Below are 24,941 nucleotides of genomic sequence, written 5' to 3'. Positions count from 1 at the left end.
CAACCCCTGGTCTGCAGCCCGGTGCCAGTCCATGGCCTGAGCCAGACCTGGCCGTGGAGACAGACCTCCTGCTCCACCCCCCGCATGCACTCATCCCGCACAGCTGATTTGTGCATGTGCTCACGCTCCAGCATGCCTGTGTGAGCGCCACACCGCCGTTTGCGCATGTGCACAAGGATGGGAGGTGCCCTGCCTTCCCCAGCCGGTCCGCGAGGTGAAAAAGGTTGGGGACCCCTGCTCTACAATATACAGGTTCCATACTCTGATGTGGCAAATGTGTTCTAAATTGCAAACATTAAAGTTTTCTGAATTTGGCAGTATTTTGTGCTTCCTAATTCTGTAAGGTGATTTCCAACACTTTGGATTTTCAGCACTGAAACCCAGCTTTATTTTCAACATATCATTATGCAATGGAATTAAAATCCTGATTAGAATCTTCCTACTTAAGCATAAGTTCTACTGAACGTGAAGAAACTTCAAGTGACAGTATAACCAAGCGGACAGTTTGTAACTCAGTTGGATTTTTACTTTTCACAGACATAAAGCGTCAAAAGGCTGCAACTAACTTGATTATGCTACTGAAATCAGTTTTATTTTAGCTTAGAAACTCGAAGAGAGTATAATGCATTCCTATGGTCTCTTCTCTGAGAATAAGTTTCATTGAAGTCAACTACATTTCTAATGCATATGTCATTTTCTACAGAGTAAATACCAGTGAACACAATGGGTTTATCTTTCATATAATCAAAGGATGCTCTTAGTAATTTAGGACAGAGTTTCCACATGTACAGCTGTGTTAATCTGTTAGGGCAAACACAGAGGTTCCCAAAACACTTTTTCATGTATGAATACTGCTCCCTGCGGCTTGATCTTCTGATACTTCCCGGCATTGTATACAGTGGGGTCTTGACTTAAGAACCGCCCGAGTTAAGAACATTTTGACTTAAGAACTGCTCTCATAGGAAAATATTGACTTAAGTACTTAGATTTGAGTTACGAACTGAAAAAAACCCACGTGGGAGGCAGGGAAAGTGCAAAATGTGAACTTTCAGTTAACTGTTGGCCAGTGAAAAGGGTGCCTGTCTGCTTCCTCACTCCTCCCAGCATTTAGAGAGTGGATTGGGAGACAGTCTTCGGACTGCCTGGTACTGCCTGGACTGTATTATCCCTGCCTTCCCTGAAACTTTCTTGACCTAAGAAAAAAAGAAACAAAATATCCCCCTCTAGTGGTCGAAGGCGGAATAGCAGCTCCCCATTAGTTTCTATGGACGGAAAAGAGCAGATACGGATCAAATGGTTCTCAATGCATTCCTATGGGAAATGCAGATTTGACCTGAGAACTTTTTGACTTGAGAACCGCCTTCCAATACGGATTAAGTTCTCAAGTCAAGACCCCACTGTAGTTCTAATGATCTCAACAGCAATTTCAAGTCACATGCACCCTAGGCACACTAGCTGGGTTCAGCCTCTTTAAGTGCAGTTGAAAATACTGCATGGTGCCATCAAAACAATGAAACGATTTAGACAGCAGTTCTTATGAAGCAACAATAAAAGGCGTTTTAACACACCCCAATAAAACAACTTTAGGACATGTAAAATGTAGAGTTTTGACGTTGGTCTATCATCTTTTATCAGACTTCAGAGGGGGAAAACTAATTCGAGTCCTTGGAAAAGAAAAATAATTTCCGCTAAGCACGTCTGCAGAAAGAAACAGACACGCTTGGCTTCCTTACTTAGCTGATAACTGAAGCGATGCGCTTCTAGCCAAAAGGATGTTTGCAATCAGAAACAGTTGATCTATTACATTACACTCTGGTCGAGTTTCTGGGCCAGGACAAGGCTTTCTTCAGCACGACAAAATGTCCTCGTCTACTCTACACAACTCTGAAAGGTTCCTCCCTCACGGCTGCCGGTTCTTACCGACGGACTGAGAAGAGTCCAAAGGGACTCCCTAGTGTTAAGATATTGGCGCGCGCGGGGGAGGCGGGGGAGTAACGGGGACGTTGCCTTCGCTCTGCCGGTTCCCAGGACCCAACGGATCACGAGGAGCGGAAGTTGACTCTGTGGCGAGCCTCTATGGTTTCCTCGGAGCAGAGTGTCACCCCTCTTGTCTATGGTCTTCGTGAGGCCGATGGGAGGGCGGCGCGCACCTTCCTCCCCCCCCATTACCTCACGCTTGGAGAAGGGGCCGCCGGGAGAGGTGGGGGGGGGAGACCCTGTACTCCTGCCTGCCTTCAGCTTTCTTGTTTAGCCGGCGGCGGCGGCGGCGGGCAGCCCGCGGTTCGTTGCCGGGTTTCGCTGAGAGGTTCGTTCCCGCAGCCTGCCTTGTTCTCCCCTCCTCTGCCCCGCTGGGTGGTCCGGTTCTTCGGCTCTCCCCCCGCCCTGGCCCATGGCTCCATGAAGCGCGGGGCAGTAGAGGCGGCGGCGGGGACGGGGACGGGGAGGAGGCAAGAGCAGGAGCGGCGGCGGAGGCACTGGCGGCCACGGCGGTGGTTGGGCTGAGAAAGGGGCTCGGAGAGGAAGGAGCCGTCTTCGCGCCGGAGGAAGGAGAAGGTGCGGGTCCTCACGTCATCTTTGGGCAGCCCGTGTATGTGCAGCGGGATTCCCCTCCACCGTCACTTTCCCCGGACTCACCTTAGCTTAAGTCTCTTCCCTCGCCCCGGGGCTCCTCGGTTGGGCCCCCTTTTCCCTCCCTTAGGTCTAGCCCCTTGTCCCCCCCCCCCGGGCACCTCACTGCTTGCTTGCTTGCGTGCGTGCTGGCGCCTCTTCCCTCACCCCCCTCCCACCCCCGGTCGTGCCTTTTCATCCCTTTCCTTCCAGGCCATCAAGTCCTCCCAGACAGCCGCCCCCCCCCCCCCGGTTGTCTTCCTTCCTGGTCCCTGTCATGCTCTTGTGGCTGAGTCTGATCCCTTATTTATTCACCAGACTGTTTCTTTCTTGACTCGTGGCAGGGGGTGGTGGTCCTGGTTTGGGGTTGGATCGGAAACCGGGTTCAAATTCAGGTTCAACCAGTGATTCTTGACGACTTGTTGAGATGATAAATGAGAAGGAAAGAACACGCACTATGCTGGAGAAATACTGGGAATTAAGAACAGTGCCTTCCTCCCTTTACGCTTACTGTTCTTTCATATAGTTTGCCTCTTAATGTTCTTTGCCACATAAGCAATCCTATACATTCATTCACACTTACTCCCATAGTAGGTGTGGAATGGCAGTTACAGACTCAAATCCTAAATTTACATACAGTCTTATTTACACTGGGAAATAAATCCCATCTTGTCAAATGGGGCTTCATTCTGTATGAATATGATTATTGACTACTGGGAAGTAGACATCACAGAACTCATTGGGACTTATATTTTGGACTAAGCATGCTTAGTTCTCAACTTGTTCATGCTGTTCTTTCCCCCAGATTTCTACTTTCTGCCATACGTCTATCACTGGCTGTATCTTCTCTCCCAACTGGTAGTCCCTTGGCCTATAGTAACAAACCTTCCAAAAGTGCTGATTGTTTTTTTTTTTTTGTGCTCCTGTCTTGCATATATCTAAGTTTAAATCTATAAATATTTCCTCTGCTTTTTTTAGATGTTTCTGATTGCTTTTGCTCAATATGTAATTTCTTTCTGTATGAACTTTCTAGTTTTGCTTCTTACAATGTACACTCTGTGCTGTTGTACAGAGGGTTTATGTCTGACTCTGTGATAAACTTGTTCTAAAAGTGTTGAATAAGAGTGTGTTTCCTCGTGATGCATTTTGCACTAGAAGTAGAATAAAGCAGGGTCAAAAATAGGAAAAATATCCAAAAAATGACAAATTCATGTTTATTTTGTGTCTCATACAATGTATCTCTTAGTATTCAGAGTTGCCTAAATGTGATTCTGTACCAAAATATCCTTGAATATTTTGTTTGTTTGTTTTTCCAGATTTAGGGAACAGGAATGGACCGTGAGAAGAGAAAATTCATTCCAGATATAAAGTAGCTCCTCCTTTTGTCTGCCCAGGTCCCCCTTGGCAATACAAGGTTTCTGCTTTCAGTAAGTATAGTCTCAAATTTATAGATGGAAACTTATTTTCAAAGCAGAAAACTTTGATGTGGACAAGGATACTGATAATACTGCCAGCTGTTGTTAATGGTTATAGTCCCATGAAGCTGCATTTGTCTCTTCAACCAGTCCCTTGGCTTGATTATTTTAAATATGACAAATGCTGCATTGTGATTTATTTTGTCTTTTTTATTATTCCTTTATTGAATGAATGGATTTTTAAATAGCCCACGAGCAGCACTTCTCTAATTTGTGGGCAATGTGTTGAAAATATAAAACTCTTCAGAATGCAACAGTGCTGCAGTAAAATAATGATTCAAGGAGATTCATTTATTGTATTAATTATTAGGCTATTACAAATCTATATTGAAATGTGATGTTAAACTCATTTATTAGAAAGTAATAACATTCTTTAGTATTTATTGTTATTCATTTAGTCTTACCTTACCTGTCCGCTAAAAGATGGTGCTTCAAGGTGGCTTACAAAAAAGATAAAACCAGATTTTTTAAAAATCGTATAACCAACACCACTGTAAAATTAAAGTAAAGAAGGATATAATTAAAACAGTACTGCAGGGCAGTTTATGATATGGCAGTCTTAAAAATGTGCTTTTCCACCCTTCTTTACTCAAATTGGAGTGTATTTCACAGTCTAGGAGTCACGCAGTAGAAGGCTCTCTCCAGAGTGATTGATAGATGGGCCTCTGAAACTCTTGGCATCTTAACAGAGTCTCTCCTAAAGATCATAAAGTGCAGACAAGCCCATAATGAGACAGGCAGTCCTTCAGATAGCCAGGCCCCAAGCAATTTAGGGCTTTAAATGTATTTAATTTGACCCAGAAAGGATCTGATAACCAACTTATGTCTTTGAATATTGAGGTCATGCGATAATGATACCATGCATCAGTTAACAACATAGTTGTACAAGTTGAAGATCCTGGACCCTCTTCAAGAGTGGCCTCAAACAGAGTGCATTGTAGTAATCAAGATGTGATGTGATTAAGACGTCAATGACTATAGCTAAGGCAGATTGATTCAGGAAAGATTGTAGCTGGTGCACAAAGAGGACTGTGCAAGGGCGCTCCTCATCACTGCTACTAGTTGGGAGTTCAGGAACAGTGAAGGGTGAAGGAGTAGTCCCAGACTCCAAACTTTTCCTGACAGAGGAGTGCAGTCCCTTCTAGAACAGGTTGAATCCCAATTCCCAGGTGTGACTTTCTACTAATTACAGTACTAGTACTTCTGTCTTATCAGGACTTAGTTTCTGTTTTTCACCCTTGCTCAGCCCATTACCAAACTCAGGCAGTTCAAGAGTCCCGACTACTTCCTTGGTATAGGGGGAAAAGGAGCATTAGAGCTCAGTGTCATTGGCATATTGGTGTGGCACCTTATTCCAAAGGTCGAAATGGCCTCTCCCAGTCGTTTCATATAGATGTCAAGTAACATAGAGAGTAGAGTGGAGCCCTGAATAATGCCACAGGCCAATGTCCTAATTGAAATAAGTCCAAGTAAGTACTGGATTTGCAGGGCCATCACATTTTATCCAGATATAGTAAATAACATATAAGGCAGCAAACTGTTACTACTTATGAAATTCTTTACATTTCCAATAGCTGAGATGGCTTCAGTGAGGTAGAGGAGGATTCCTGCTTAATCCTTTAAGGAAGTAAATAGATGGTTAATTATTAAAATGTTTATTTTGTTTCTGATGTTCACACAATTTTAGTTTTAAGTACACATACATGCATCAATCTGCTTCACTTATATTCACTTTCAGACCTTTGGCAGATACGGTAAATGCAATCTTTCACACTCACGATAAACCATGCACATGTTTTTAGTAAATGTGCATAGAGATGGGCTGCATGTAAAAAGCTGTTGTATATGCTAATCTGTATACATCTTTTAATTTGAAATTGAGGAAATGACATACCAGAAGATTATATGTTGAATGTTAGATTTAGAACCATCTTTTTCATAGCTGTGGTGTCACTTGATGTTGCTATCTGTAATTCCTTAGTAAGATTTTCCTAAAAGTGGTCTGCGCGAAAGATGAGTGCAGTAGAAGGAAAATCCTGTAACTGAGAAAGGAAAATACCTCAAAATGCCAGATGCAAGGGAGGGGCATCAGGAGACAAGTCTGTAGTTGTCTCATGTGCTCCCAGAGGCATCTGGTGGGGCCACTCTGAGATACAAGAAGCTGGACTAGATGGGCCTTTGGCCTGATCCAGCAGGGCTCTTCTTATGTAACCCAGCTGTTTGGGACACTGTAACACAGGTGGCCTTTTTATTTTATTTTAAGTGACAGATAGGTTAGCCTTAATGGACATGGATCCAGAATTGTGTTTAGTGGAACACTGAATGGGATGACTCTGTGGGTAGAACAAGGAACCTGATTTTTACTTTTTTCTTTTCCTCTCCAGCATTTGTACCCACAAAAAACTGCTCTGAATGGTTAGGAATTCATCAGAATTGACTATGCAGTAGCAATAAGTACCACAGGGGGAAGAAGGAATTGGTGAACATTGCTTCAGTTGGGAGGATTAATTGGATTCTGATTCTTGCCACAAATAAAAGGAGCACTTCAGTTAATGGATGGTCAGCTCTAGATTTGACCCATTGTTTTCAGGGTCATTTATTCTCTGTGCCATAGTCTTTTCACATTTGCAGTTTGAAAGTAAACTTGCAGTTAAGAGCCTGCAGTGAGCAGTTCATAAACCACAGCTGTTCAGTTCATTGCATATGTGATGATAATGCTGTCTGCCTGTAGATTGGTCTCTTGAAAATTCATAAAAATGTGAAATAAGCACACACAACCTTATTTCAATTTCTTGCTTCAGAGAAGTGTGAAAGGACAAAAGAGAAATGCCATCATTACCATTGCTCTAGCGATGGTTTTATCCCTGTGTCTTGATTCCTAAGAAAACAGGCTGTAATCTATAGCTACTCCCTAAACACACACACACACACACAGACACACACACACAGACACACACACACACCAGATCTACAGGTTGCAGTTAGCCTTTGGATCACATGTTGCTCATGACTAGTCTGTAATGAAGTATGTTCTTACTAATAAAATCTCAGCTTGTATAGAAATTGTAGTGTCTTTAATATAAGCATAGTTGTAATTGTAGAAGAAGTAGCTGTGTTAATCTGTGCAAACATTATAGGTAACACAATAAAAACAACAAAAAAGAACAAATCAAATAGACAAAAAGATGGTGGCACCTTAAAGACTGTTATATTTTAATGTGAACTTTTGTGGACAAGTCCTCATGCCTGTACATCTGAGGAAACGGACTTGTCCACAAAAGCTCACATTAAAATATAATAGTATTTAAGGTGCCACTATATTTTTGTCTTTTTATTTGTTCTCTCACTCTGTTTTTACTTGAAATAAACATGTACTCCAGTCTGCTTTCAATTAAGTTTTGGGCCCCATCCCATGAAGTCATGTGTGAGTTTTCTCATGCACTGCATAAGTTTTAATGTGATATGCAACTTTCTTACTATGGAAGAAATACATCCTTATTTGATATATTTTAGTGTAATGTTGTGTATTGCATATTATGTGTTTTACCAGGGTTCTACAGTGCTCAAGACAGCAACTGCTGAATCAGGATGGGAAAAAGACGCTGTGTTCCTCCACTTGAGCCCAAGTTGGCAGCGGGTTGTTGTGGGGTAAAGAAACCCAAGTTATCTGGAAGTGGAACTCACAGCCACGGGAATCAAGCCACAAGCGTGCCAGTCTCTAGTTCAGGTCCTCTTCAGAACCACCAGCATGCAGATGGGGGCAATGGAAGAGAGAATGTATCAGATTTGACTTTATGCCCTGGAAACTCTCCAATTACTCGAATGAATCCCACATCAGGGGCATTGAGCCCACTCGCTCGGCCTAATGGAACTGCCAATAGCACCAAAAACCTAGTGGTGACAGCGGAGATGTGCTGCTACTGCTTTGATGTACTCTACTGTCATCTTTATGGTTTCCCTCAGCCACGACTTCCTCGGTTTACCAATGATCCTTAGTGAGTAAATCCATGGGCATGGGAGGGAAATTGAAAATCCATGGAAACTTGTTATGTTGTAGGATGAGTGGGATGAAGTAAGGATTGTCTGCAATAAAGATAAATTTCTGAGAAAGAAACCATAATACAACTTGATGTTTGTAGAATGGCATAGTGATTGACAGTCAGATTCTTTGCTATAGCAGACATAGCTTGATGTGTATAGCAGACATAGCTTGATGTGGGTATAGCAGACATAGCTTGATGTGTAGGAGATGGTCGTAGGCCCTACAGAAGTACATTCAAATACTGAATCTGTCAAGGTCAGCGTACATGTAGTGTAACAAATATACATGATAGGATAAGACTACTCTGTCCCCCTTCTGGTTTAAATTCCCATATCTAGGAAAGCCTTAAGCTTGTTTACACTCTATATCTGAACCAGCTGCAATCATGGTTAATGTTACGCATTGTTCAATATTAACCACCAGGGATTGAGATTAATAAAATCTGTTCCAGGCCTTAAAAGATAACAACCTGATGCAGGGGACAATGCTATCTCCAAGTCTAATATGTTGAATCAATATTATATATCCTCTCTGTGAATTTAGCTTTTGCATTTTTAAAATGTGAATGTTCATATTTACAGAACATAGTTTTTAACTGGTTCCATCAAAAGACAATTTGTTCTTTGCCTTTAAAAAAATAATTAAACCCTAGATGGTCATTATGTACCTAGTTCTCAACTGCATGCTCAGGGAGGAGGAAGTAGGCCGTCCCCTGCCTGTTGTCTCTTTCTCTGTGTAGAGAGTGACATGTTTAAAGAGTACAGGTTCTTGTTCACATGTAGGATCTACGCAGAAACAAGAACCCCACTTTTCCTGGGTTCATGCTTGTTTGTAGAGCCTAGACATAAGCAGGACTCTTCCCTTTGGACATGTTGCTCTCCATGTACAGAACATAAGGGGAGAGATGGAAGAGGCTAGTCACTCCTCTCCGTGCATGGTGCTGAGAACCAGGTAGGTAAGCCCAAGGAGGGCTTTAGAGTACAACATGAAATAGACTGAGGAAGTGGCTTTTAGAAAAGGTTTGAAGTGGAAATATATGCTGGTGAGTGGGTCTGAGGGGTGAAAACAGTATCAGTTAAGTCTATTGTACATTATATAGTGATATACTTACCATTTAATGCAAAAGAGGTTCTTAATGATACTATGAATATGTTTAAAATATCCTACTTCAAAGTTTTTTTTCTTGGTCTGGTCTTGTGCTATATCATACTATAACAGGCATAAATATTGTAGTAAGGGTTTCCATTGTTCTTGTTGAAAGAAGTGCTCTTGAGGCTAGGCTGCAATAGTCAAGAATGAAGCAGGTGTTTCTGAAGATAACATAGCAATAGCAGCAGCTAGATTCTACACTTGAAATCTTGGTAATCAATATCTCCTCCTTCATTTTCACGTTAACATTGTCAAATATAGATTTAAAAAGTAGATTTCACTCTGGAATGTCGTTGAACCATAACACCGTATTATCTTTGGTTCTGATAAAGTTTCTTTGCCCAATACAAAGTATTATTAAAATAACAATAAGGCTGTCAAAATACTACAGGCCAATAACCAGTGGCTCTGTACAACTGCGCTGGGTCTTAAATCATGTCCCCCCCCCCCAGGAAAAGTGCTGCAATAAAGCATAACATTAAAAAGGCAGAATTCCTAACAAAAAGCTTGTTAATGTGGACTCAGAACTGCTTTTTTTTCCTCTGGGGAGTTGGTTGTAATTGGTCACTTCTCTTGATTTAAATGCAGGGGGAACTGCCTGTGTAGACTTTTATTCCTTAGCTTAATGATCTGGGATGTGCAGTGTTTTGTCTTTGTGCACAGCCCACAGTCTTGACCATTTTCAGTAACATGGAAGACTAGAGGCCCTGTTGGTGTTGGTGTAAGGTTTTCTTAACTTTATTTCTTAACTTAAATTGCAATAGATGGATGAGCTGCTGGAGTGCATGTCAGGCATGTGCCTGGACAAATCTTTGTTGTGGAACTGAGATGCACCCATATCAATTTCCCACAATTAGCCATGGCACGTTATGCAGACTTTTCTAAAACAGCCGTCATTTCCTGTTTCGTACACTTACTACCTTCAGAACAAGTCAGAAGTGGTATGGAATATTTATAGGATATAGCATCTGTTGCTGTGGTATAATAGTACATTGAATTAAAAGGGAGGGGGTAGAGAGGATCAGAGTTACATGTATGAAAGAGAGATTGAGGCTAAATCCAGTTTTTTTAAATTAAGGCTTTTAAGGTATTTTCCAGCCCTACATCTTCATAATGTTAGCAAGATGAGATCTGTATTCTTTGAGCCACCTCTCCATCTTGGCTCCCCTGATTTGCCATCCCTTCTCTTCCAGAGATTTGTACCTGTGGAATTAGCACAGGAACTGAAAGTGGATCTGACCATGCTATCATTTATATTCACTTTGTTGAGTGTACAGCCTAGCTGTGCAGACTCCCACCCTGTTGTGGGAGGAAAACAAAAGTTTGGAATTTTGTGTCAAATAACAGCACAAGACAACAAATGGGCATCATGAGGAAGTGGCATCTTAAAGATCAGGAGTTACCACAAGGTGGGTAACAATACTTCTTACCACCTACTATGTGCTCTTAGTATCTGTCAGATTTTTAGAAACTATCTTAGTGAAGATAGGTTCAAGAATCACTAAAAAGATCACATACGCTTTCTTCAAAACTGTATGGTACACATCACTCGAGAGCCTACTCAAAATTGTTGTGACACGTGGAGTTGCTAGAGCAGGGGTGATCAATTGTGACCTTCCAGGCATTTTTGTATGCAATTTGTATAGTTTCTCATCACTGGCTCGGCTCCCAGGACTGATAGGAGTTATAGGCCAGAAATATATGGATTGCCACAGTTGCTCACCTCTGTTCTAGACCTTTTATGTGAAGCAGATCAGTCCAGTGACTTGTAGAGTATTGATAAATAGGACCTGATTTGATCTTTTACAATACAGTAGTATGTTCCAACATAGGTCTGTATCATGTCATTTGCCTTTATAAAGGTTCTGTAGGTATAGTGTGTCCAGAACTGAATGAGCCCTGTCTTCTCCCTGCAGTGGAAATCAGAATATAGCTTCTGCCCTTCAACTCATGTCAGGCCTCATGGAGGTGTCAGCAAAGGTTAACATGCTACTATTATGTCAGATGATGTGTTAGCTTTCCATTTCAAAAGGCAGAGAGGCCCATAAAGCAGAAGTATTGTCATGCACAGTGTCATATGACAGTGGCCAGCTGTGGCTTCCTTTGTGTCTGCAGCACTACCCTTGTGCTCAATTCCTTTAAAACAGAAGGAAACACTGAGTTTGGTATACATGAAGTTCAGCTTCTGCTTTAGCAGAAGGAGCAAGCATTATGTGAAGCTATGGCAATACTGCATTATGAGAAAGCTATGGCAATACTGCATCATGTTCAGCCCTCTCCCACCAAGTGCCCTTCAGATCTTTTGGATCTACAGATTTCAGCATTACTGATCATGGGGCATCTGACTGGTACTGATGTGAATTGAAAATATAAAATATCTTTTGGAGAATACCGTGTTGGGAAAAGCTGGCTAATACTTGCCTGAGAAACATTGGTAGTTGCCATAGAAGTGACATGTTAAGGTATATATATATGGAATTTCCAGTGTTGTATGTATGGCCAGAAGGTTACTGGTGATCTGTTGGATAAGTATTTTACATAGGCTCTGAGTGACTGTATGTGGGACAGGAGAAATGAGATGGTTCTGCAGAAGTGCAGATGGTAATAGAAAATTAAGTACAATATTCTGTCTCCAAAAAGATTTATCTTTAAATATAAATGATGGCTCCAGTCAATGTATGAACTAGTTTAAATTCTTTCTAATTTCTTAATGCATTCATTTCTTGCCAAATGTACCTATTGGTTGTAGTGATGATTTATATGTAAAAATATGGTACCTAACAGTGTAATCCATAGCCATCGTTCTTATACCCCGTGAATCTTTTCCTCTGTAGTGTCATGACTCACAACCTTTACAGCAGTGGTGGGGACTTTGTTGTCTGCATGCACTCTGAGTATTTTTATTTATTTATTTATTTGTTACATTTCAGTTCCTCTTTCCACTAGATTTGGTGGTGTGCATTGGTATCACCTCTTCCCAGACACACACTTCTGGATTAGAGGAGGACCTGGGGAAAATGTGTCTTATTTTTAAAAAGAGATAATGCTCCCCAGCACCCTTTAGAAGCAAAAAGAGCAATGATGAAACTAATAGGAACTTGTTTGAAGATTAAGTATATAGAGTGTGTCTGGGTAGAACAGTGTTTCCCCTGTGCAATGATAAATATATCTGTCTTATGTATATTCTGATCTTGCGAGGTAAGCATATAGAACTTTCGTAGTTTGACAGCATAAAATAGAAGTGTAGGATCACCCATATGGGGTTGACAATGATCCTGCTGCAATATATAATGCTGCCTGCTAAAATGTAGTGTTTTTAATGACTTCCCAGTACTTTGGTCCAGAAAAACTCTACAATATAAAACACATGGCCATTTGTGTTATCTTTATAATGCTTAACCTTAGTGGTCAACATTTTCTGTGCAACTTGTTCTTTACATACAAAAGTGGTCTTTAATTCAAGAAGAATCATGGATTCAGCTTGATATAAGTGTAGGGTTTGAAAGGTTTTATCTGAACTAAATTCAGATTCCATGCTAATACTAGATCTGTCAATAGACTAATTGTATTGGGATCAGCTGAAAGATTGCAAAGATCAGTTTGCAGTCCCAGATATTAAATAAAACAAAAAGGATTTGTGAGAGTTCTTGGCCGCATTTCAGTAGTTAAAATGGAATAGAGAAGACCTGGTCTGAAGTGGAATTTAACTTCAGAATAATCATGTTTATGATTACTTCTGCACATTCTGTTAGACATTGCTTGGTATAAGAACTTTTGGAAATAGAAAAACACGGTGTCACTCAATGTTCCCTCTAAGTTTCTGTCCCACCGTGCAGGAGCTTTGCTCCCTGTGGGTGGGGCTTCATTCGAAACAAGAAGTAAACAAACTAGCTGCTGGCTTCCCGTTTTCAACCCTGACAGAACTCTGGGCAAGTGCATGTAGCTTAGGTGGAACATTGCTGTCATTCCTTGCTGCAGACTTTATTTATTTATCTATTCACATCAGCGCATTGCACAGTTTAAAATTATAGATGTATATGAAATATAGGTAAAATTAAAAACCATCTAAAAAGTTAAGATAATTAAACTATTTTTTTTTTACCAAAAGGGAGCTACTTCAAGAGCATTATCCCCACCATTAGTTAGATCTTCTTTTGTGCACTTGGTGGGGCATAAATTACATGCACAAAAGTGCTGCATTGATTAAATTTCTCCACCATCAAAAAGAATTTGTTCTGTATCCAAGTAGCTTCATTTTACTTGATTATTCTTTGATTTTTCTACTTCATTTCAAAGTCTATTAAGAAGTGACTTCCAGACGATCCATCTAGACATCTTGTCCTGCAAGCTGAGATCTTATTGTTCTAGGTACAGTTTAACCTTATCATGGGTGCACTTCTATGTTCCAGATACATTGGCTGTAGAAGTTTAAGAATTGGCTAAGCCTTTTGCACCAGCTTATTTTGAGATAAACCTCCACCAATGAAAACAGTATTGTAAAATCAAAGATATGCTGCCATTTCCCTGGTGCTGATGGAACTTTGGCTGTGGATAGGCCAGAATGAGGTGATGAAAGGAATCATGCCTTATCTTAAACTATCTCATAACCTGCTTCTGGCCCTTGTGTCAGTATAATGTTGCACCAACAAAAGAGATTGTGTAAGTGATAGCAGTCATGTTCAACCCAATTTAGAATAGAAAAACATAGCATACTACTTATTATTTCCTGTGTTGTACTGCAGATTAAGCTGTGCACCTCACCACAGCTCCCATCTACCAAAATATAAACTCCAGTTGAATCTAAAGTGTGGCACAGCTTCAAGCTTTTATCTCCAGCCTCATGAGATCTGCGCTTGCATGGTAGGAGTGATCTCTTGTCATGGCTATGAAAAAAGGGCACTTTGTACAAACAACCTAACAGTGAACATGCACAAATCCATATTGCTAACACTTATTGTCTTAGACTCTCCTACAGCTTCTTCACTTCAAGGCTCAAACATCCAACAGCAGTCCCTCTTCTACATCTGCCTATGTAAAAGACAAAGCACTTTGTACAGGTAAGAAGGGAAGGGGGATATAGACTTCAAAGAACAGCTATTGCAAATATCTCCCCCTTCCTTGCAAAATAAGCGAAAACAGAACCTTAAATAAATTGTATGGGTGAAAGGATCCTTTCTGTTCCAAAAACAGTTTCTCTTTCCCAAGAGGTAGCAAGCCTAACTGCAAAGTGGGGAGGCTGGCAACTGAATGTTTAGTGAAGGCTAGTCATTCTAATTACTGTTGGTACTGGCCAAATATTTATGATCATTTTTAAATCCATCTCACAAGGTCACAGCCTACATGCATGAAATGAAACAACCACATTGTGCACAAGAACTACCTAAAGGGAATGGTAGATAGGGAGGGAGGCTCTCATACATGTTGTGTCTTCATAGACACTGTCTGCTTGCACATACTGTGCATTGTAGTTGCTGACCCTTTATCCTTTTGATTTCCACAGGCAGTGTTCCACTGGGTGTAGAAGACAAACATTTCTCACTCCCAGTACCATGCAGATATCAAGTGGAGCCTAAAGAAGGACCATAAAGAAGGATCAGCAATTGTAATAAAAGTAGTGGCGAGATTTTCTGTTCTGGTGTGCTCTGTATATTTGCAAGCAGCTGGGCTTGCATTTATGTGAAGACGTGCCTGCTGTGGCCATATTCAGTTGTTCTGAAATCATCAAAATATTTACAGGAGAGCGCAAGTTGTGTCCCAACCCTCTTTGTTGCATTACTCATACTTGCAGTGACATATTTGAAGAGAAGGAGTCTCCTTGATAGGAAACTCTACGCATAAGCAGGAAGCCATATATCCTGCATTTTTTCTCATGGGTAGAGCCTACATGCAAGCAGGAACATCAGTTCTTCAGACACATTGTTTGCAAGGTAGTGAGGGAGTGGGAGGAGCTAATCCTAGTGATTCAGGATTTCAGAACAATTGAATGGAGGTAAGCTCTTCAACACTGTCTGCAGTGCAGCCTCAGAATTGCAGCCTGTGGCAAGATCAGTGACAATCTTTGCCATACATTTTTGTTTTCTTTGAGAACTCACTCCAGGTGCCTTGGAGTGTACCATATACACTGAAATAATAAACATTGACATAATAAATCTGTTTTAAATAGTTAATGTTTTCATGTTCTTGCAGCTTTGTTTTTCGGTGGGGATGGTGTATAGATGTCCACTCTTAATCTGGTTCTCATGAATCCACTGTAAAGTGATTGGGAGGGCAGGGAGCTGTGGCATCTCTTATAATTGTATGCAATTCTTACATGTTTGTTTGTTTTAATTTATATGTCACCTTTCTACCCATAGGGGACCCAAGGTATATAAAAGTTTTTTGCTGCTAAGTAGGGGTAGAGTGCCTTATATACTCTATATGATCTTGGGGATGGCAAATGGCTATGATGTATAATTTTTGTCGTTAAGTGGAGAGGGGGCTGGACTGACTGCTGCTTCACATCTACACCTGTTATGTTAAAAGTCAGATCTCTAATTCCTACCACTCTCTATGACTTGAACTTTTATTTCCTGTTTCCCAAGTGTTTGCCTTATTAAATGAGCCACTTGGCAGCTGCTCCCATAAGGGCCAAAGTGTGGATTTTCCCCTCTCTTTCTGTAGTTCTCCCCTTATCTGTCAAAAGACTCTTCCCTACTCCCCCAAAAAAGGTTGAAGCCTGCATATTCTTCCCAGAATACTGTCCAAGGGAACTATTTAAGGGCTGTGTTAGCAGCCTGTCAGGGCAATGGTAAGCAACAGTAGATGTATGAGAAGAAGACCATTGTGTAAAGCAAGCTTCTTCCATCCAGTACCTTCTAGATGTTTCCAGTGATCCTTTATCATTGGCCCAATTAGCTGTGCCTGATAGTAATTGCAATCTAAAGCATCTAGAGGAAATCAGGTTAAAGAAAGCTGCTTTGGAATCTCATTATTTATAGGTGCTTGTTATCTACTAGTTCATGCATGCAAGTCCACTATAGTGTGTCTGTCTCACAGATGCTGCTCTATGTGGGACATTAATGCTGTGTCCCTCTCACTGTGTGTGTGAGGTGACTTCTTTGTCTGACTGTTGAGGAGTATGTTTGTATAGCCCTCTAGGAATTGGCTGTGTTGATACTAGTATCTGGGGATGTAGTAAATGATATTGTACACTTCTGTATGTGTGTTGTGATTCTTGTTCTCTCATTTTTGTGACCATAATTTTTCTGCTGAAGATATATAATATTCTAGTTGTAAACAGAAGAATGCAGCACAAGCTAGGCATACAACCTAATCTTTTCCTATAGCTTTTTTCTGCATCTTAATACCATTTTCCACACATAGATTACTGTATATTCACAATGTGACCATTCCTGCGCAGGAAGCAACAGTCACTAGGTTTAGGGGGAGCCCAAAAGTTTGCAAAAGTAGAAAAGCAATGGGGGCTGAGGGAGGCAGCCCCAGTCGAGGAATTGGCATATGCAGACTGGAGATAGGGTAACAGAAAATAATGACTGTGCAGCACATTCCCTGAAATGGAGAATTCCAACATTATTGCAGGTCACACTACTTGAAGTATATAGTTGTGTGTAAAATGAGGCTATAAACCACATATCTGGAAATAATTTCGGGGAAATCAGTGCCATTAATAGTGCCTTAAGATGCTGACAGAACCTCTGTTTGGGTATTCTCCTTATATGTGAGCTCAACATGAGGGGAGAAAAGGGTCAATTCCACCTTCCAGATGTCACCATTCTTTTTGACCTCTAGCATATTTAAATCATGTTTTTCCATGACTCCAGAATCTTGAGGAAAGCTTCTAGATCGAGAGCTGTTCTTTGCAGTTGTCCTCCACCTTTAAAAGGCAAGGAGGAGGACAAGAGGAGGAGTTAGTACAGTATACTTATCCCCACATCTCACCTTATGTATACAACGAGGATATGCATGTGAGAATGCCAGAGTAAGGTTTAATTTGCATTGGTAGGAGCTCTATTCCAACTTAAAACAATTAAAAGCAGCCAGGCTCCCCAGCTGCATCCTTTCTGAAAATTGTTAGCTTAATATTTAGCCCAAATAAATGTTCGGGAGAGACAAACATGCTTGCTAGCTTTTTCATGTCTCATCTGGTCCTAATAGATAGTATTGGTTTTGGATTTTTCCTGAAAGAGTAACACTAATATCTGTGTTTTATACCTACATTTGTAAATTAATTTATTTTAGATTTTTTTTAAATGTTTAAACATTTTAGGTAACAAGTTTATTCTAAAATCTTTTGATTTTTAGGTATGCCACAGTTCTTTAAATTTGCCTAGGTTCAGCCATTCAGTTGAAGGAGTCTTCTAGGTATTAATTCAGAAAATTGGCTCCCATTTATACTGGCTGTTTCTCAAATATCCTGGCAGCCTAATGTAATAATCAATATTTATTTATGTATTTATTTATTAAATTTATACCCCGCCCCTCTAGACCATGTCTACTCGGGGCGGCTATATGTACTGGATGACATTTAACTTCCAGTGGAGTATGCCAGATTGTGGAGTATCCAGTGGAGGAAGCCAGATTTCAGTTGAAGATCAGGAAAAACTTCCTGTTAGAGTAGTACGACAGTGGAACCAGTTATTTCGGGAGTTGGTGAGTGCTCTAACACTGGAGGCATTCAAGAAAAACTTAGATAATCACCTGGCAGATAATGTTTTGGTTGTATGCATTGAGCAGGGGGTTGGACTTGATAGCCTTGTAGGCCCCTTCCAACTTCACTTTTCTATGATTCTATGAATGGAGTTTTGACTATGAGTATATGCAAGGACTTGATGCTGTAGTTTCATCTTTGTTTTGCAACTTTGCTCTTTTCCTTTCCCTTCATAAGACTGAGTTAAAGACTTTACAGGCTCTGGACTAGCTGTGGTAAAATTATAAGAGCAGAGGTGGGAACATTGTGTTAGAAGGTATTGATGAGCTTGCATGGTGAGGCTCCTTTATAGGATAAAGTAAACAGTTCTGCTATTGATCAATAGTGCTAGTATGGAATAACAGAGTGTTGAACTAGGACTCATGAGATCTCAGTTGAAATCCCTTCTTGGCCATGGAATCTCACCAGGAGGTGGCAGTGGTAAAATTATTCTTTAAATATCTCACATAACGTGAAAACCCTATTAGGTTTGCCATAAGTCAGAAGTGACTTGATGGCACATTATGTACACACACTGGCTGAAACCCTCTTCTACATAGTGGGGATGAAATCAACAGCAGTGGCAAATCTCCTCTGCATAAAGGCTTCGTTTGGCTATTATGGGGTGCAGGCAAACTTTGTTGCATTGTGTATGTGTTGTGTGCACCTTGAAATCACCTTTAATCAGGGGTGATTTAATCAGCAATTTACCTCTGCTAATGACATCATTAGCTTTGCACACGTAGAGCTGTACAACAGGATTTCAGCCAATATGTTAATCAAATAGGAAGCTAGTGGAATTATTTAATTATACAACAAGAATTATTTAATCATACCATTAAAAGATGACAAAAATCTTATTATAATTCCATTTTGTGAATACTAATCCATTATACTTCTATATACTGTATTTTCTTTATTTACAAACTTTATCTTAGTTCCATGATATCAGTAGAATTGGCACCAAAATTTGAAAATTCACCTTTTGTTTGAAGTAAATATTGGAGAAAGTTTGAAGGCAAAGTACCTGAAAAGGCAAAATATTTGTACTACAGATTTCTGCTTTAGAAACTGTTGGCTGTGAAATTATGGCAGTCATATAAATACAGATGGCTATGTTTTCTGGCTCACATGCATAAACATAGTCTCTGTGACAGTAGTATTAGCCTGCAAAACTAAAACTTACAGCATTTGTCTTTTCTTTTATACTGAAACTAAAGCTTACGAACAAGACATGACTTGAAACATTACAATACCTGAAATGTTACTGGCAGAAACAGTATTAGAGAATTTGTTGTTCCAGTAGCCAAAAGATGCTGAAATGGCTATTTTTCATATACAAAAAGCACTCGGCATTATTTTTCATGCTTGAATTCATGTAATAGCAGAGGACTAACTTTCTACATTTTAAATCAAGTTACTGAAAATGGGAACAGGTTTGACAAAATTTCAATCTGGAGTGTTTGTTACCATTAGTTAATTTCATCATCACTCTTAAGATATCATGGGAAATGAGTGAAGGACAAGGATACTGAAAAACTGCAGAGCATGTGTTTATTCTCTGTAAAAGATAGAACAATTCAGCTTTTTCGCAAATAGCATGTTACAACAAACTATAAAGTAGTCTGAAATACCAGATGGAATAATGGGTAATTGCAGATTTAAAGACCTGTTGGGTTGTAGTTATTTTATTTTGACAATCTTTAATGGGTAAAGAAATCGAGGTGGACTGTGTTAGAAGTTTTAGATTTAAGGTCAAATTATATATGACATTATTATAGCTATACCCTGTTTGATTTTTGTTTGTTTGTTTGTTTTGCACAGATAGTAGCAGTTGGGGGGGCTTGATCCAGATTAAGAACAAGGGTGGAAGAGGGGGACTTCACTTGTTGCAGTCTGGGGCAGATGTGCCAGTGAGGCTACAATGGGGAAAAGTTTAAAAGCCCCTCCATGCTGCAGGCCTTGTGCGAAGCACAGTCAGAGAAGCTGCTTTTTTGTTTGTTTGTTTGTTTAGTCGTTTAGTCGTGTCCGACTCTTCGTGACCCCATGGACCAGAGCACGCCAGGCCCTCCTGTCTTCTACTGCCTCCCGGAGTTGTGTCAGGTTCATGTTGGTTGCTTCGCAGACACTGTCCAGCCATCTCATCCTCGGTCGTCCCCTTCTCCTCTTGCCATCACACCTTCCTAACATCAAGGTTTTTTCCAAGGACTCTTTTCTTCTCATGAGATGGCCAAAGTACTGGAGCCTCAGCTTCAGGATCTGTCCTTCCAGTGAGCACTCAGGGTTGATTTCCTTTAGAATTGATAGGTTTGTTCTCTTTGCAGTCCAGGGGATTCTCAAGAGCCTCCTCCAGCACCACAATTCAAAGGCATCAATTCTTCGGCGGTCTGCTTTCTTTATGGTCCAGCTCTCACTTCCATACATCACGACAGGGAAAACCATAGCTTTGACTATTCGGACTTTTGTTGGCAAGGTGATGTCTCTGCTTTTCAAGATGCTGTCAAGATTTGTCATCGCTTTCCTCCCAAGAAGAAGGCGTCTTTTAATTTCAGGGCTGCTGTCTCCATCTGCAGTGATCATGGAGCCCAGGAAGATAAAATTTGACACTGCCTCCATATCTTCCCCTTCTATTTCCCAGGAGGTGATGGGACCAGTGGCCATGATCTTAGTTTTTTTGATGTTGAGTTTCAGACCATTTTTTGCACTCTCCTCTTTCACTCTCATTACAAGGTTCTTTAATTCCTCCTCACTTTCTGCCATCAGAGTGGTATCATCTGCATATCGGAGGTTGTTGATATTTCTTCCGGCAATCTTAATTCCGGCTTGGGTTTCTTCCAGTCCAGCCTTCCGCATGATGTATTCTGCATATAAGTTAAATAAGCTGGGGGACAATATACAGCCTTGCCGTACTCCTTTTCCAATTTTGAACCACTCAGTTGTTCCATGACCAGTTCTAACTGTTGCTTCCTGTCCCACATATAGGTTTCTCAGGAGACAGATAAAGTGGTCAGGCACTCCCATTTCTTTAAGAACTTGCCATAGTTTGCTGTGGTCCACACAGTCAAAGGCTTTCGCATAGTCAATGAAGCAGAAGTAGATATTTTTCTGGAACTCTCTGGCTTTCTCCATAATCCAGTGCAAGTTAGCAATTTGGTCTCGAGTTCCTCTGCCTCTTCGGAATCCAGCTTGTACTTCTGGGAGTTCTCGGTCCACATACTGCTGAAGCCTACCTTGGAGGATTTTGAGCATAACCTTGCTAGCATGCGAAATGAGTGCAATTGTACGGTAGTTGGAGCATTCTTTGGCACTGCCTTTCTTTGGGATTGGGATGTAGACTGATCTTTTCCAATCCTCTGGCCACTGTTGAGTTTTCCAAACTTGCTGGCATATTGAATGTAGCACCTTAACAGCATCATCTTTCAAGATTTTAAATAGTTCAACTGGAATGCCATCACCTCCACTGGCCTTGTTGTTAGCCAGGCTTTCTAAGGCCCACTTGACTTCGCTCTCCAGGATGTCTGGCTCAAGGTCAGCAACTACATTGTCTGGGTTGTCCAGGATATCCAAATCTTTCTGATATAATTCCTCTGTGTATTCTTGCCACCTCTTCTTGACGTCTTCTGCTTCTGTTAGGTCCCTCCCAATTTTGTCTTTTATCATGTTCATCTTTGCGCAAAATGTTCCTCTAATATCTCCAATTTTCCTGAACAGCTCTCTGGTCTTTCTTTTTCTGTTTAGAAGCTGCTTAGTAATGCAAAAGAAAAGATGGAGGTGCCAATTATGGAATTAGTGTTGTCACTATTTTGACCTTTAAATAAAGCGTCTGACAATCCTGTGACATTTTTATAAGCGAACTGAAGAAACAGAGCTAAAACATTGTGCTAAACTTAGTTACTCATAGTTTCATGCCAGACTGCTATTCAGATTTGCTTGTTTGTGGCACACGTCATATACTACCTTTTACATGTTATATGGAAAGCCACTTGAAATCTTGTGCCATTTTTGAATATTTACTTGGTAAGTGTGTAGGTAAATCTGTTATTGACTGGGCATTCTCAGTACTATACTGTTTTCTCATGGCATTCCAACATACTGCCTACATGTGACTCATGTACACAGCACTAATGCATGGAATTTTTGATAGTTCTATACAGTGGTGCCTTGTATAGGGATCGCTCCGTTTAACGAAGAAATCGCTTTGCGACGATGTTTTTGCGATTGCAAAAGTGATCGCTTTGCGATGTTCCCTATGGGGAAAATTCGCTTTGCGATGATCGCAGGGAAGCAATCAGCGCAAAAACCCCATTTTCACACAGCTGATCGGCGGTTCCAAAATGGCCACTGGGTAAACAAAATGGCCGCCTGCTGTGTTGCCTCGCTTTAGAGGCACCGAAAATGGCTGCCCCATGGAGAATTTTCGCTTAAGGTTAGTTTTTAAGCCCATAGGAACGCATTAATGGCGTTTTAATGCGTTTCTATGGGCTTTTAAATATCGCTTAGCGATGAAATTGCTTAGCAGCAATTTTTGCTGCACGGATTAAAATCGCTAAGTGAGGCACCACTGTATATGTAAGATATGGAAAGCCATAGTGCTTCTGTGTTTGGCTTAGCAGAAAATACTGCAGTCTTAAGTGCAAAACCTCCAGCTTTTCTGTCATATTAAGAAAATATTAATATAAAAAGGGAGTAAAAAAATTGTTTACTCCATTCTTCTCCCTGGATCTTTGCCTACTTTAATTAAGCCCTCCTCCAAAATAAAGTACATGTAAAGGAATAAAACAAAAGAGCACTAAAGTCTTGGAGGGCTAAATGTTTGGCAAGGTAACAGGGATGATACCAGTGAAGATTCCACAAGGGCCACTGCAGTGCAGGCCCTGCTTCATATAGGAAGTACAAGATCCACAAGAGTTGGCATTTTTAGCAGGGCCTCATTAGCTGATCTGAACACTTAAAAAATCCATTGTAAGGGTGAGGGCCTTATTACTAGTCAGTTTACAAGGGTTTTTCAGATCAAAAGAAGCACCCCATGTTATGCCTGAAACATACTGGTAACTACTACAATTGATTACACAGACTTCTGACCACCACTAAGTGTCCATACTGTTTTGAAAACGGTGCTACTTTGTCACATTTATTTTCTCATGATGGAAGGTGACTGAAGGGATGATCACATTACTGAACACTATGGAAAATACTACAGGTTTGGGGTGGAGTGATTTGCATGTTTTCCATTGATCAGACAATGCAATGGCAAATGTAAATCCATCCAGATTGCCTCCCTCATCCCAGTCCATAGCTTTTCCACCAGGGAACCTTCTGTTGCTGTTGTTGTTTAGTCGTTAAGTTGTGTCTGATTCTTCGTGACTCCATGCACCAGAGCACACCAGGCCCTCCTGTCTTCCACTGCCTCCTGGAGTTGGGTCAAATTCATGTTGGTAGCTTCAATGATACTGTCCAACCATCTCATCTTCTGTCATCCCCTTCTCCTCTTGCCTTCATACTTTCCCAACATCAGGGTCTTTTACAGGGAGTTTTCTCATGAGATGGCTAAAGTATTGGAGCCTTAGCTTTAGGATCTGCCCTTCCAATGAGCACTCAGGGTTGATTTCCTTTAGAATGGATAGGTTTATTGTCTTTGCAGTTCAGGGGACTCCCAAGAGTCTATGCAGACCTTTCTTGGGAAGGTGATGTCTCTGCTTTTTAAGATGCTGTCTAGGTTTTTCATCGCTTTCCTCCCAAGAAGTAGGCACCTTTTAATTTCGTGGCTGCTGTCACCATCTGCAGTGATCATGGAGCCCAAGAAAGTAAAATCTGTCACTGCCTCCATATCTTCCCCTTGTATTTGCCAGGAGGTGGTGGGCCCAATGGCCACGATCTTAGTTTTTTTTATGTTGAGTTTCAGACCATTTTTTGCGCTCTCCTCTTTCACCCTCATTAAGAGGTTCTTTAATTCCTCCTCACTTTCTGCCATCGCAGTGGTATCATCTGCATATCGGAGGTTATTGATATTTCTTTTGGCAATCTTAATTCTGGCTTGGGATTCCTCTGGTTCAGCCCTTCGCATGATGTATTCTGCATATATGTTAAATAAGCAGGGGAACAGTATACAGCCTTGTTGTACTCCTTTCCCAATTTTGAACCAATCAGTTGTTCCATATCCAGTTCTAATTGTTGCTTCCTGTCCCACATATAGATTTCTCAGGAGATAGATAAGTTGGTCAGGCACCCTCATTTCTTTAAGAACTTGCCATAGTTTTGCATAGTCAATGAAGCAGAAGGAGATGTTTTTCTGGAACTCTCTGGCTTTCTCCATAATGCAGAGCATATTAGCAATTTGGTCTCTAGTTCCTCTGCCCCTTCGAGATCCAGCTTGTACTTCTGGGAGTTCTCGGTCCACATACTGCTGAAGCCTACCTTGTAGGATTTTGAGCATAACCTTGCTAGCGTGTGAAATGAGTGCAATTGTATGGTAGTTGGAGCATTCTTTGGCACTGCCCTTCTTTGGGATTTGGATGTAGACTGACCTTTTCCAGTCCTCTGGCCACTGCTGAGTTTTCCAAACTTGCTGGCATATTGAGTGTAGCATCTTAACAGCGTCGTCTTTTAAGATTTTAAATAGTTCAGCTGGAATACCATCACCTCCACTGGCCTTGATGTTAGTCATGCTTTCTAAGACCCATTTGACTTCACTCTCCAGGATGTCTGGCTCAAGGTCAGCAACCACACTATCTGGGTTGTCCGGGTATAATTCCTCTGTGTATTCTTGCCACCTCTTCTTGGTGTCTTCTGCTTCTGTTGGATCCCTACCATTTTTGTGTTTTATCATGTCCACCTTTGCACAAAATGTTCCTTCTATACCTCCAATTTTCTTGAACAGATCTCTGGTTTTTCTCTTTCTATTATTTTCCTCTATTTCTTTGCACTGTTCATTTAAGAAGGTCCTCTTATCTCTCCTTCTTATTCTTTGGAAATCTGCATTCAA

The 24,941-nt window shown here is 40.9% G+C and overlaps 1 protein-coding gene across 2 annotated transcripts in view; it reads left to right on the top strand.

The window, feature by feature from the left end:
- The first annotated feature begins 2,412 nt into the window (after positions 1 to 2,412).
- The window catches only part of AMMECR1L (AMMECR1 like), a 37,087-nt gene continuing 14,558 nt past the window's right edge, over positions 2,413 to 24,941 (top strand). The window contains exons 1-3 of one of the 2 annotated variants that reach the window (XM_020787500.3): positions 2,413 to 2,553; positions 3,924 to 4,034; positions 7,633 to 8,077. In XM_020787500.3, the coding sequence (XP_020643159.1) occupies positions 7,671 to 8,077 (407 nt within the window). In that variant the 5' untranslated portion in view covers positions 2,413 to 2,553; positions 3,924 to 4,034; positions 7,633 to 7,670. The remainder of the gene's footprint in view (positions 2,554 to 3,923; positions 4,035 to 7,632; positions 8,078 to 24,941) is intronic. The other variant, XM_072995760.2, reaches the window with a different exon arrangement.

This window comes from Pogona vitticeps, chromosome 3, assembly GCF_051106095.1.
Source record: "Pogona vitticeps strain Pit_001003342236 chromosome 3, PviZW2.1, whole genome shotgun sequence".
Classification (NCBI taxonomy): domain Eukaryota; kingdom Metazoa; phylum Chordata; class Lepidosauria; order Squamata; family Agamidae; genus Pogona; species Pogona vitticeps.
This window is presented reverse-complemented; position numbering and strand designations above follow the sequence as displayed.